General features: G+C 39.4%; 1 protein-coding gene across 7 annotated transcripts in view; it reads right to left on the reverse strand.

Moving 5' to 3' along the window:
• Positions 1-300: 300 nt before the first annotated feature.
• Positions 301-13631, reverse strand: part of Braf (B-Raf proto-oncogene, serine/threonine kinase) — a 123475-nt gene continuing 110144 nt past the window's right edge. For 5 of the 7 annotated variants that reach the window (XM_021164363.2, XM_021164362.2, XM_029478324.1 and 2 more), the window contains 3 exons: positions 12779-12913; positions 11248-11401; positions 4844-7498 (listed from right to left, as the gene is read on the reverse strand). In XM_021164363.2, the coding sequence (XP_021020022.1) occupies positions 7476-7498; positions 11248-11401; positions 12779-12913 (312 nt within the window). In that variant the 3' untranslated portion in view covers positions 4844-7475. Of the gene's footprint in view, positions 7499-11203; positions 11402-12778; positions 12914-13631 lie in introns of all 7 variants that reach the window. The other 2 variants (XM_029478321.1, XM_029478323.1) reach the window with 2 other exon arrangements.

Raw genomic sequence — 13631 nt, forward strand, 5'->3', positions numbered from 1 at the left:
ACACATCCACTTGCTTTAAAATTTTAAATTAGACTTTCAACTGTGTGGATACACAGAGAGCAGTCACTTTAAACCAAAGATGCAGGTCACAACACTGTTAAATGTTTGAGGATCTTCACCAAAACTGGACAAAGAGTCTATCACAAGCTGGCTTGACCATGCAGGGATCTGGCAACTTCAACTCTACCCATCAAGCGCAAGCAACAGTATGGAACTAACTATGCATCTTAGCCTGAAATGACCGTCAACAGCCAGTGCCTACTATTGTTGGATGGCAATGCTAGAAAAATAATCTTAAGGTTTCTCCATGCAGTCAATCTTTATTATAGCAGTATTCGCATATTCACATCAATTACATAGCACTTTTTTGGGGGTTGGGCTTTTTTCTTTAAATATAATACAGAGTTTTAAATAACTTTACACAGAAATAAATTTCTTCAATTTGATTTTCAGCTATCTTTTTTTTTTTATTTATTTCTCCATGCTTTCTATCCAAACTGAACAATATTTTCCATTATACAAATTTACATGAGAAAAACTCCAAAGTACAAATGAAGGGACCTGAGCAGGAAGGAACTAAAGAATTAGGGAGAAGGTATAGGGAACAAACAAAATTCAAGCAAACATTGAGGGATAAGGGATAAGAGACATCATCCATTTGATTGAAAATAAATGTCTTTTTCTTATGAATTGAAAAATAAGCTTTAAAAATAGTTACTCCATTATAATTTTTGCAAAGCAGGTATAGAGAGGTCTGTGGATAATGAAAAAGTCCCCATCTTTTCACTGGGCACACCCAGACTCCATGAGAACCTTTTCAATGCTTGAGTGGAACTGAAGTGACATAAACCCAACCTTTGGCAGTTACAGACAAGAGGAATGTATATGGGTTGCCATAGGTGCGGGTGGTGAAACAGGAGCCATAGGAATTCACTGCAGTTCAAACAGGAAGCATTTCCTCCCCTCTCCCTTACTGGAGTGGAGACTTGTCCTCAGACCAAGAAGTACGGGTGACCTTTTAGGGTGAGGCTTGGTAGATGGCTAGAGCTGTCTCCTTTTTCCTGGTCTAAAGCCCAAGAGTGGTCTATTTAATAGAATTGAAGAGACACGATGAATGGTGAAGTCCATCCCCTGATCAGTTAGATTCTGACTATCTTAGGAGAGACAAGTGCTGTAGAAGCAAAGGATCGGAAGAACAGCCAGCAATGGGAATACCATAAATTCTGTTACTGGGACACAGTCCATCAAATAAGGTGACATTGAAAGCCAAACCAAAGTTGTGTTGTGGAATGGCCAAGGAGATGACCCAGTGAAAAGTGTTTTCAAATAAAGGGAAGAAGATACAGCACACACACATACCTGGTATGTAAACTAATACAAAATGAAGATAAATAAGACATTTAGGTTAGCCACTTAAACTGGTAGTTAACAGGAATAAGAAGGCATATGTTCTCATAGCTGGTTTTAGTCAGCAATGGAACATACATAAATGTATTAGAAAGGAATGATTTAAAAAAAGTTCACAGCTTAGAATAAGCACACTTATTGCACTCTTACATTGTATTCAGGTGATTATAGTTCATCTTCCACCCTTAGTTTTCTCCGAAGCCCTAGATTTATGTGTCACCCTGCCTTATTTTGGTCCATTTTCTTCCATTTATGCCTAGTCTGTGAGCTTTGTCTGCATATGCTAGTTTGCAGTTTCTTCATGTAACTCACAGCCCAGCCAAAAACACATGGGTTCAACAGTCTTAAAACAACAGTGATTTCCAAGGCAACAAGAGAACTACATAACTCCTACAACTCTGTAAGCACACCCTTCATGTGCTTCCCGTCTGTCTCCCCTGTGGACATGGTAGATGGGAACCCGCAATTGTGGGCGCTGGATAAGGTACTCAGCCTGCCAGGAAAAGCAAATCATTTGCACAAAATGTTGTTTGATGCTAACAAGAATAAATATATCTCAGTTCTGTTTTCAAAGAGCACTTCAATCTACGGAATTCTTTACAAAAATGCACCACAAACAAAAACAAAAACAAAAACAAAACAAACACACTGGCTGTTGTCCTCATGCACAACTGGTTATATAGCTGCAACTCGTCAAACCAGGTAAATAAAAGTAAGCAGTTTAGCGAGACTGAGTAATTCATAAAAGGGGCAGCTGAAATTGTGGAGACTGAGACAAAGGACCCACATCTCTCACTTTACTAAGGTGGTAATAAGGTGTTTGTGTATTTGTGTGTGTGTGTGTTTGTTTTAACTGTTAACATTTTATTTCCTGGGAAATGTGGCTTAGTGGTAGAACCCTTGCCTAGTGCATACAAGACCCTCACTGCAAACCCACTGAAAAGAAAAAAATTAGGATGTCAGATTCCACCTCAAAATTATCTTATAGGAACTGTTAATTTTTCCTTTCAAATGACAAATGTTAGGACTAAATTTCCATTTAAATGTCTCTGTCAAAATGGAAGTAAAAATAAATGATCTGAAACTATTAAAGTTATTGTCCAGTGAACTGATACAACCCCCAAAACACACTGGCCATTTCGGTCCCTTCTGGCATCAGTAATTCATCTTGGTGTCTGAGTGAAACAGCTAGAGGACAACTGGGGAAAGCACAATGTCTTGGGGATGGTGAGGACAGAAGATGCAAGTCCCATAGCATGGAGTGTCCAGCTGACACACACTGACCAGGTCTCTCACTATTCCATTGTCCCTTCCTAGAAGACACTTCAGAGACAGCCCCCTGCCTCCCATCATGTGCTGGAGCAGTCAGTAGCACTAGCCAACTTCCTTTGCAAACAGGTCTTGGGAGGCAAGTTTACACTTGAAGCTCTGAAAACTCAGTATCTAATTGGCAGCATTTCTCTGAAAACAAATCAGACGCACAATTTGATGTGGTTTTCTCTCACGGAGTTAGTACGTGACTGCTGCTCAGCACATACTATTTCAAAACTAAACTACAGCAGTATCTGAAAATGTCAAACATTTTGTATAAAATTTCCATGCTTTGAGGAGCCCGTGGGAGTAGAAAAGGTTTCTCTAGAAATGTCACTGGACTGTGTCTCAGCCTAGCTGCTCTATATGGTAAATATTTCTGGCTACACTAGGGATTATGTACTTTAAAAAAATATTTCACTGAAAATTTACCATTTTCTTATTTTTCAAATGTGAATTGGCTATAAACTCTTTAGTGCATTTATCTTCGCAGTCTAAATTGCACTCTAAAAAATATTATCCCAGCTGAGTTAAACCAGACTGGCCATTCTCTTCGTAAATCACTGATTTCTGCTAAAATGTTAGCTTTTTTATTGCATCATGAAGGCACAGTAAGATCATTTGGCAAATTGTCAAGATATTTTTCTAGAGCCTCCCTACACCATTTCACTCCTGTAAGCGTCCTGCTGTTTCTACTCACAGTGACCTCTCCATCTCTGGCTATGGTTTTAAAAATAGCTTATTGGTTGACATCTGCTGGTCAAGGTGCTGATAAACTAGTACTAACAATGCCAACGTGGACAAAGAAGCAAATCATATGAAAAAAGGGTTTCCTTCTGCCCTCTTAGCTGGGCAGTCTCTTCAGATGAGTATCTGCACATGTGACAAAGCTGTGGCCAACTCACTTTGAAGGCATACAGTTTTGCCAAACCTACTCCTAAAAAGTAGAATTATATCATGGCTAGCAAAGTGTTACCATAACTACTTAACTTCATGCGACTGACTTAAGGTTAGGATTCTGAAATATATTAAGCAGACTCTGGCACCAATTCCAACAACAGATACTCTGAGCTACACCTTTAAAGAAAAACATCTTTAAACAGAATCACTGCTTAAATGTATAATGCCCTTTAGGACAAAAACAAGTGCTCAACTACAATACACATGAAAGTTACAATCTTAAATCATCTTCATGTTCTAGCGCTCCTGACTTTTCATACTTTAAAATAAATAACTATTCATTACCTCATTCTGAGGAGGTAGTTTTTTTTTTTTTTGAAGAAGTCACCTGAACCCTGAACTGTTTCCAACTAAAGCTAGATGCTGAGGTCTGCAAGAGGCAGGAGGTGGGTGTGCAGTGGGGACAGGTGAGATCTGCAGAGGGACGAACAGCAGCTCTGACAGTGTCTGACAAGCACAAGACAACATGGTGTGATCAAAGGGGCGGGGCTGCACCAAGACAGGAAGTATTTACAAGGTTTCTGGTTGACAGTGCTGAAGTCTTAAATCATGTCTTTACAGAATGCTTTCTCCCATACCAGCATAAATCTAGCATACAGTTTATATCAGATTGTCTTTTAGGATGCCTCATTATGCCCTCCTAACCTCAAATACAAAAATGGGCTGTTCAGGAACCAAACCCGACAAGTCACAGAGAATCTTTGTTGAAGATGCATATAAGAAAGAACTGGATATTCTATTTGCAAATTCCTCCTATAAACTACATTTTGAGGTTAATAATATCTTAGTGGTAGAGTTTGGGTCCTGTAGCTTAATAGTGAGAAAGTTCATCAGGAATGCTACTTATTTAAAAACACTCCTACATAGTTGCACTCAAACCTTTCAAAGAATTCACTCCAAACAAAACAAAACAGATCTCACGAGGCACTGCAGCCACTTCATGGCCCGACAGCTACAGCCCTCTAGGATGAGTGAAGCAGCCACACTCTGTCTATACAGTTACTCATAAAGTGCTCTGCACAAACAAGGACTTCCTTGTATTTTCTGAGGAGCTCAACAAGATTATCTGCAGTCTAAAAAAAAAAAAAGAAGGAAAGAAAACCCTACAAAAGAAACCTTTTTTATGTTGTTTGTAAATGACAAAAAAAATCTATTTGATAGAAAATAAGAAGGAAGGATAAAATATTTATTTCTATCTTTTATATTCTCTATTTAAAAAAAAAAAAATCTCACAATACCCTGAGCCTGGTTTCTGGGCACAGCTTCGTTTAATATCAACTCTACTTTCCCTTTTCAAGTGAGACATTACCCTATACTAAAATGAGAAAGAAGTCTGTCGCTTTGCACTCTGTCTAGACCACTTCCATGCTGCGTACAGGCCCCATCCTCCAGTACTGAGGTGCTCCTCCACCAAGGCCAGCCTTCAAGGCTCCCATTCTTCAGCAGGCCCGAAATGTGCAACTGTGGCCGAAGCCTAGCTCTTTCTAGCTAATCCTGGGTAAAGGGAACAAAGCCACATTAAGAAGCATTTAAAAGGGTAATGATGCCTCTCGATGTGGCACATCATACAGAGAGGCTATTTTTCATATCAAGCACAATTATCTTCTCAGCTCTTGAACATTTTAAGACTTTGCTCTATTTACGTAAGACTTAAAAACACATTGTTGCTAACTGGTTAATAACTTCAGAATATTTTTCAATTTACTGGGAATATATAAAACTTCCAGTAGGCCTTCCTTTGATGATACTTTAGTTATTTTTTATTATCAATTAATTAATTTTGTTTTTTTGAGATAGGGTTTGTGTGTGTGTGTGTGTGTGTGTGTGTATGTGTAGCCCTGGCTATCCTGGAACTAGCTCTGCAGACTAGGCAGGCCTTGTATTCACAGAGATTTACCTCATTCTGATTGCTGAGTTGCTTGGATTAAAGGTGCACACTACTACCACCACCACAGTCTGGCAATGAGTTTAGCAGAATTCATCTAACTTGCTGTGAGTAGGCTTAAATACATAGTGGTATCAATTATAATTTGAACTTTAAAAATAACTCAAAATTCCATTTTATTTTAGATTCGATAGTATTTTTTTTTTTTTTTGGAAGTTCTTGGCTTGAAGTTGCTAAGTACATCTCCTTAAATTTGCATGTTTAAATCCTGGAGATTCAAGATTCCTGGCTCTGAGAGGTACTGGTCATCAATCCATCCAGTTGTTTTCTTTACTACTATGGTGATTTTTATATTACCTGTAAGTAAAGGCTAAGGGGAACTGTGACGAGGTGATACTTTTGATCTGTGCAAAGATAAGATTTAGGGTTCTAGAAGAACAACTGGGGACAGGCTTCATGCTTTCCTGCAACTCCAATGTCCCTAATAGTTCCATTTCCACCTAGGGAGCTCAGGTACTGAATTACCCAACCTTTTGAAGACCAGGCTTGGGGAAAAAAGGAAGAGGAAGAATGAATGGAGACACCACCACTTTTATTTTAGGTTGCATATTATAGATAAAAGACTAGAAAGAGGATGTAGGATGTAGTGTAGGAGTTAAGATGGAAGAAACAATGGGATTGTTAGCAAAGATGTTAGTGTGGATCCAGCAAGTACCATTTATTTAAAAAGTATAAATAATTGTCATTATGCTAAGATTCCCCATAATTTTAGGTAGAGAAAAGGATAATAATTATTCTTTAAAAGTTGTTTACAATTAACAAAAATATAATTTTCAGGGTATATAGTCTTGTGGGAAGTACTCATTTATTCCAATTAAACCTGAAAATTATTTTCTTCTTTTAAATAAAAATAGAAGAAACTCAGAAATTAAAACCTGTACCTTACATTTAAATTACACAAGTGTCTCACATTCAAAACTGTCAGTAAGCAGTTTTGTAGGCTTTTAATTAGGTGTTGTCCACGGTGTTTTATGTCCTGGACAAAGGAGCCACGTAAGTATTTGGTGACTGGAAGAGCTGAGAGGAAGATATGGACTGTATTTTCCTGAGAATTTGCTACATCGAGGAGGAAACAATCCCCCAACCCTCTCCTCAATTGCTGGACCCAATGAGAAAAGAAGGCAATGTGTGCCAGCACTGACCAGCCTGAGTGGTTAGGTGGAGCCCAGTGAGCAAGGCAACCCGAGGTGAGAGAGCTGGAGGTGAGGAGGAAGATGCAGCATCCCCTTTTCTCTGCCCCCGAGGCAGGCTCTCCTCAACTCTCCCCCACCACTTAACTGTAAAGAGCTTCACTGTGACAGCAGCTGCTGAGGACTAAACAGGCGCTACACAAGGGTATGCTGCATTTACTCCATCCCTCAGAAATGAACGGTGGTGGATAGGGAAAGTGCTCCACAACATAATCCCAGAATAGGCAAGAACGATGCTTGGTGATGGAAATCGCCCCATCAGATGACCAGCCACAGGCTGATCTGGTGGTTAGAAGGGCAAAGTCGACTGGCAGACTTTCCATAGCAATTTTCCCAAGCTGCAGCAGCAAATTCTTTCCATCATGCCTGACCACCAAAAGGGCAGAATTCAGGGTCTCTCCTCTTTCTTCTTGGGAATGGGCAGACTTGTATGCACGTGATAGTTATGTTGAAGAAGAAACACGGGCAGCAGAGAATTCTGGTTCCTAAAACATTCTTCCCTCTTTTGTTGAATAGGAAATTCCATTCTGTTCCACATGAGCTTATGCATTGAAAATTTTGTATCTTTAAAAAATGAGGAACAGAACTGTGTTTTGATGTTAACAAACTTTATGAACACAAGACTTAAGAAATAAAGAGTAGATGCTGCCATGATGGGCTGGCTACTTGAAGGCTGCAAATTCTCCTGTAGAGGGAGGACAAGAGCTGATTTTAAAACGTCATCTCGAAAGAACTTCAAGACAGAAAAGCCTTATTTGGGTCTCACTGAAAGGTGATCAGTTAAATATATTACAAACCTTGTAACATAAGTCACTAGTTTAAACCTCGAGTCATTGGAATCCACAAAAGAACAATTCAGCCATATCAAGAAAATAAAAAGCTGCGGAGAATGGCCCAGCTGGGTACCACGCTGCACGGCAGCCTCACTCACAGCCTTGGCAGGCCTCACACAGCCACCTTTCTACTTTCCTTTTGCTTTTTTTTTTTAAGATTTACTTACTTTTTGTATATGAGTACACTGTGCTGTTTTCAGACACACCAGAAGAGGGCATCAGATCCCATTACAGAAGGTTGTGAGCCACCATGTGGTTGCTGGGAATTGAAATCAGGACCTCTGGAAGAGCAATCAGTGCTCTTAACCTCCAGCCCCTGAGCCATCTCTCCAGCCTCGTTTGTTTTGTTTTTTTTTCTTTAGATGGGGTTTCTCTGTGTGGTCTTGGGTGTCCTGGAACTAGCTCTGTAGACCAGGCTGGTCTCAATTTACAGAGCTCTGCCTGCCTCTGTCTCCAAGTGCTGGGATAAAAGGCATGCCCCATCCACCACCTGAGTCATATTGGTAGCCCCAGCTACTTGACTTTGTAAGTGCTGTCATTGACTTTCTTATTTTAAAGAATATCTTGCTATATAGATGACCTCAAACCCATGACCTTCTGCCTTAGACTCCTGAATATTATTATATCTGATATTTTTCTCTTACTAGGAATAACCTCTCCAGTGTTTAATTTCTGTCAAATTTGGACTGGTTGCTAGGGAATGTTGGTATGTCTCATATGTAGCAGACTGTTAATGACTGGTGGACTGAATCCTAAGATTTATATGCTGAGAAGATCAGCATGATGGTCTTGACCTTGCCACGCTCTTGTCTCCCTGCCATCTTTCTTAGCACTCAAATCACGTTTTAATCATTAAAGTTTGCTTTCCTAGCCTAAACACAACTAACTGGGCTACAGACAGTCATATTATCTCTTTCCATCAAGGATTCTTTTTAATGATTAACTAACAAAGGCACTGTTGAACCAAAAGACCAAAGAAGGAAGCCAGGCACTGTGGTTCCTGCTTATAATCCCAGCACTTGGCAGGTACTGGTAGGGAAGTCCAAAGTTCCAGGCCAGCCTGGGATGTACAGGGAATCTGTTTTACAAATGGGCAAGTTGCTAAGTGGTCTGGAAACTTGCTCCAAATCACACAACTTAAAAAAAATAAATAAAAAGGCCCAGAACAAAACAGTAGGGTATAATCTTTTATGAGAAAAAACTAGAACTCTTAGCAAAACAATACAAAACCAAAACAGCACCACTAAGAAAAATATACAGAAAGGGAAAGTGATTTAACTCTAGTGCTTCCAAGTTCTCTGTATCTGTACCTACAAATTTTACCTGCCATTTAACATTCTTCCTTTTGGGCTAATTTCCCAGTGAGCCAAATGGGGAGGGGGAAATCAATTCCTATGCATTCTGTGGGGTACTGCTTGAGTGCTTATGGGACAGCACATGAGTTTCTGAGCAGCCTGAGAGAGCTTAGAAATGCCAATGCTGACAAGCTAATAAAGAAAGGAGAAAAGAGGAGGAAGCCAGGAAGGGAGCAAAGGATGGAGTATGAGCGAGTCACATGAGGACGGTAGGGCATGAGGGGTAGCAGGGGTGAGCAGAAAGACAATGGACAAGGATAGGAACACACTAGTAAGAGGTATGCTGGGAGTGAGAGAGAGAGCTCCATTAAAAAATCCTTCCATGTTCTGCTTATGCTTCATATGCTGATCTGTTTCATATGCTTAAAATGTTTGAGTGTTCTATGGACCAAGTAAATTTTGCAATAACTTCGTTAGGTACATATACCACCACCTACCAGTAAACTCATCTTTATGGCACCAAAGATTTAGAAATCCTGAGTTTTGATGGCTTCTAATATATTACACTGTGTTATATCTTTTTCCTCATTTCCCTTTCCCATACTGGTGATCAAACACTATGCAAACACTTGCACGTTCTATAGAGTAATCTACCACTGAGCTATGTCCCCAGTCCTAAGTTTTCTGAGACAGGGTCTTTATGTAGCCAGTCATGCCCTGGACTTGAGACCCTAATTGCACTGTGCTGGTGGTTTCTTTTGTTTGTTTGTGTGTTTTTATATGAGAAAGGTTCTTTTATATTTAGAATCATGAATCAGTATGTAAGATTACAATGGCTTTCTTAACTTATCCAAATGAGGGATAAGAGGTAGATGATAATAATCAACAGGCAGCTTCCTTACATGAAATCTAACAGTGCGGGAAAGCAAAGGTTTCACAAGTTTATCTGTGGTGCTTACAAACTCAATTACCATTAAAGTTTTCCCAATTCTCTGCTTTACTGTTTTCAAAGGAGAATAACATGTATGAAAGAATAATGTCTGTTGAGTAATTTTTGCTTTGGGTTTTATTTAAGCATTATCATAAGTCTAAATTGAGTAACTGAGTATCAATAGGTTTTGGTCTCTAGGTGACTATAAAGTAGAAATGGCAGGATTTTTTTTTTTTAAAGACCACATGATTCCACTTTTCTGCTTTTAGATTCTAAGTCACAGGAAAGTTATACTTCATCATGGTTAGATCCCACTCATTTCTCTATACATAAAAATGTAAACATTAGAGGTACATGCCACTGTGGAATGCAAGAAGAGTATCGGTCGGTCACCATGGCTGGGATCTTTCTGGACAAAGACTATCAGCAAGAAAGCTTATGAGACACAGGCTGAGTAACTGCTGTAAGTCCACCAAAAAGGTAAGGGTAACCTGATAACCTAACAGACCATCACTTGCTTGTTTGGCAACCAATTATCTAAAGAAGTAAAACAAAAACAAAGAGCAAACACCTTAAAGATCCTCATAATTTTGTAAAGTTTTCTTTTGGGGAAGGAAGTGAGAATAAAGGGCAAGGCATTTGCAAAAGAAACTTGACTTTTACACATGTCGGCATCTTTAACATATAAATATCATCTAAAAAGAATCTTAACTTATACTTCTCCACTAAAATCCAACATTAAGTCATTTACCTATGTCAAATGTGCCAATGTGATATTTTTGGCACTCACATCCATAACTTATTAAAAGAAATGAGCTATTTCTTCAAGGAAATAAAGAACTTTCACATACTCTAAACTATAGTAAGGAGAAATGCCTAGAGGGAAATAGAAAGCATGAGGCCAGGATTATTTGGCTATTATTTGTCAGCTCGCACAGCGGACAGAGGCTAGCCTACTGTGTACCTCCCACCTGTGAACACACAGAGGAAAGCCTTCCTCTGGGGTCCCTATGACAAGTGACAGTTAATAAAGAGAGTTGCATGAGCAAACTGAGAAACCTCGAGCTTAGTAACTGGAACGGCCAAGTGAAGAAAACAAACTCAGAATAGGCGGTAACACCTCTGGAAAGGGTGCTGAAAATGCTTAGCAGTGTTTGTGCATTTGTATGCACTGATGCTGAAAATTCAATGTTCAGCATAATTCTAAGACTTGGAAAGCAATTTCTAAGTTTTTAAACACAAACATTCTTTGGCTCACCTGTAAATAACAGAGTATCCTACTTAATTTAAATATAAGGGAACCTGTTCATTTGTTTTTGTTGCTACCTTACTTTAATTGTCTCACTCAGGGTGTTTCAGTGGACTGGAAACCCACCATATCCCCCTGCTTGGATGGGTGTTTTCGGAGAAGCACAAGCATACAGACTAAAATCTTCTGTTTGGAAACCAGCCCGATTCAAGGAGGGTTCTGATGCACTGCGGTGAATTTTTGGCAATGAGCGGGCCAGCAGCTCAATGGAGGCGAGAATCTGTAAGAAGAAAGGGGTGGGGAAGGGGACAAAACAGAAGACAAGAAAAAGCAGAGTGCAGAATAAAAATCTGGGTAGTATAAATTTTTAAGAGCTCATCATACTTAGAATAAGATTCGACTTAAGCATTGTTTTTCATTTGATTGATGAACAAAGAGAAACTGGGTATTTTCCCATCTGCACAAAAGTAAAAAAAGCTAGCACAGTAACAATAGCTTTATATACATACACAGATGAATGAATAAGTCACTCAGTTAGTGTTTGCTTGTATTTCAGATCATTTACTAGTCTTGAAATGAATGGTAAGTAAAAATTTAATTACAAACCTAAAACTCTGGCTCTAGGGGACAGAATACCTTCCTTTGTTCTTCCTAGGCACTTCAGCACATGCACACATGCACACATTCACACTCACACTGCCACACAAATCTTTTAAAAGAAGATGTTAGGTGTTGTAGCATACACCTTTAATTCCAGCACCCACTGAGGCAGAGGTAGGTGGATGTCTGTGAATTTCAGGCTAACCCAGGCTACAAACTGAGTCCCAGGTCAGTTGAAGTAAGACCCTTTATATAGTACATAGTTACAGTATGAGTATAATTTAAAAAACAACAAAATTAATAACATAGTATTAATATATAGTAAAATAATATATAAGTATATAATTAAAAATTTAATAAATACATAAAAAAGTTTAAAAATCTAGCATAAAGAAAATGTACTATCTGTTTTTTTTAACCATCAAGAATGACCCCTGGTCAAAAGTGTAAGGAGAAAAGTAAATGGTCAGAGGCAACATAGTATAAGATACTAAGGCACAGTGAGTACAAAGCAGAGAATCCAAGTATGTTACTGGTATAAAAATAGGGAAAACACCCGAAATCAAGACCACTCTCATTCATTTTTTTCATTGTTTATAAACTCATAATGTTATTTTTGTTAACTATTTGAACGTATGTGAAAGAATTCGAAGATCAAAAGGTTTGAGAACTCTGGGAGAGAGATAGCAGGGTTCCCATGGCTCACAGCTGCTACCGCTCCATTCCCAGGGGGCCTTTCTCCCAGCCTCTAGGTGCAGCAGCCACACAAGTAGTACACACATCATATGCAAGCAAAACACTCAGACACAAAGTAAAATAGAATAACTTCTGAAGAGTTTGAGAACTGTAGGACAAATGCAAAGCCCTGATAAAGAGCTTGTACTGGGATCTCAAACTCCTTCAGCCTTTGTAACGTCACTGCCTTGTTTGCTCATCTGGACCTTCATCCCAACTCAAAACCCAAACTGTATCCCTCCACTTCCCTGCATCACACTAAAAAGCTGCATATGAAGATTATGCCGTGAGTAACTTTGGGGTGTCAGGATGTCTTTCTTACTTGGGGAAAGAGTGGTCTCTCGTCTCTTTTCTTTTTGAGGCACTCTGCCATTAATCTCTTCATGGCTTTTGGACAGTTACTCCGTACCTTACTGAGATCTGGGGATAGGTATCCTCGTCCCACCATAAAAATTATCTGAAGGGAAATAAGCAAACCATACATTCTTATTAATAAATGCAAATTTATACACAATGAAAATGTAACCAACTCTATATTTATGGCATTTGTACTGTCCTATATGTACATTAAACTCTGATAAGTTAAAATAGAAAACAGTGCTAATGTCTGGCCTCCTAATCCATCATAAATTGTTGTAGCCCCAGGCCCATGGCAAACCCTCCTAATGAATTAATCCGTGGTCTTGTACCACTCCTCTAGTGGTGCCTACGACAGCGTCCAGAGACATGCAGATGAGACAGTACTTCTTACTTCCTTCACAAAAGATTGCTCAGTACCATTTGTTGTTGGGCACCATGGCTGGTAAGTTCTTTGTGCATGTGTAGCAGGGAACAAAACAGTTAAGCACTTTATAGCTGTCAACTGGCAGCTGCAGTCAAGCACTTCTGTCCTAGCAAGTCCCTTGAGCCATTTAGCTACACCATCAGAAGCAGAGCATCCTCCAGAAGGACGGAAGGCAGGATAGATGAAGGTGAAAAGGCTGATCTTCATTAGAGTTCTTCTCACTTTTTCATCTTTTAAATTTTTGGCTCTTTTGAGGGTGGGCAGAGCTAGGTTAAGAATACTGTGTCTGGCTGGGCGGTGGTGGCGCACGCCTTTAATCCCAGCACTTGGGAGGCAGAGGCAGGCGGATTTCTGAGTTCAAGGCCAGCCTGGTCTACAGAGTGAGTTCCAT

The sequence above is a fragment of the Mus caroli genome, chromosome 6 (genome assembly GCF_900094665.2).
Source record: "Mus caroli chromosome 6, CAROLI_EIJ_v1.1, whole genome shotgun sequence".
Taxonomy (NCBI): domain Eukaryota; kingdom Metazoa; phylum Chordata; class Mammalia; order Rodentia; family Muridae; genus Mus; species Mus caroli.